The sequence below is a fragment of the Penaeus monodon genome, chromosome 34 (genome assembly GCF_015228065.2).
Source record: "Penaeus monodon isolate SGIC_2016 chromosome 34, NSTDA_Pmon_1, whole genome shotgun sequence".
NCBI lineage: Eukaryota > Metazoa > Arthropoda > Malacostraca > Decapoda > Penaeidae > Penaeus > Penaeus monodon.
In genome coordinates, this window is record NC_051419.1 from 8,413,133 (window position 1) to 8,414,255 (window position 1,123).

Here is a 1,123-nt window from a genome sequence, read left to right on the forward strand (position 1 = left end):
CCATCATAGGACGCGGAGAGGTAGAGGGCGTAGGAATTCGTGGCTTGGTGGTTCTTCACGCCCACGGTGAGCTCTGGCAGGCGTGCTTTGAGGCGGGCGAGGAGCCAGTGTAGCGTCGATTCTCTCGTCCCGCCCGCCATTACCACCACCACCTCGCAGTCCTGAAATTCGGAGCGGAGGGAATACGTGAATATCAATATATATAATATATTTTTTTAAATCTATTTTTTTTTTATTGCTATTTTTATTTATTGTTTGTTTGTTTAGTTTTGCTGTGTGTTTCTTGGTTTTATTTATCTTGTATTTGTTTGTTTGTGAAGTGTGTATTGTTTTCGCTATGTGTTTGGTTTCTGTTCTTTATTTGTTTGTTTGTTTTATTGATTTAGTTTTTGTTTTATTCTATGTATTTGTTATTGTTCTCTTTATTTTACATCTGTGTAGTGTTCACTGTTTTCTTTGTGTTTCTTGGTTTTGTTTTAAATTCTGTTCACATTATCTTTTTATTCTGCATTTTATTTATTTTATTTTGCATTTTATTTATTCTATTTATTTTATTCTGCATTTTATTTAAATTTTATTCACACTATCTTTTTATTCTGCATTATCTTTCTCTCTTGTGTAATTACCATCACTTCTGAATTCGATATATCAAATTCCATCTGGGGATGAAGAGCTTATATAATACAATTTTTACATGTTTCTGAAAACTATTTGCTAAGACAAAACTCCGGGAAAACTTTTCCTCAACAAGTTCTCAAGAAAATAATTTACCTGCATTGGGAAAAAAGGAAAATAAACTTATAAACAAACGCACAAATAGTGACATATATTTACGTAATAAAAATATAAGCATAATATCATCGTCAATCATATGCAATATAACAATAAATTCATTAGCATATAGAGTACTGTATAAATTATACCCTGTAAATAAAATAAAATAAATCTAAAAATACTTAAAACACACGTTTCATTTTCCATTTGGCTTTCATTAAACATCCCGAAATTACAGTATAAAAATCATGCACAACATTTACCACAAATTCCTAACCATACAAAGTACAATACAAAATATACCCAGTAAATAAAACAGATTCAATCTAAAAAATAATCGAAATACGCA

General features: G+C 30.5%; 1 protein-coding gene across 1 annotated transcript in view; it reads right to left on the reverse strand.

Annotated features, from left to right (window-relative positions):
- LOC119594567 (anoctamin-8-like) overlaps positions 1 to 1,123 on the reverse strand; it is a gene marked incomplete in the record, with an annotated part of 84,413 nt that overhangs the window by 64,662 nt on the left and 18,628 nt on the right. Inside the window, 1 exon segment of the mRNA XM_037943602.1 lies at positions 2 to 161. Coding sequence (XP_037799530.1) covers positions 2 to 161 — 160 coding nt within the window.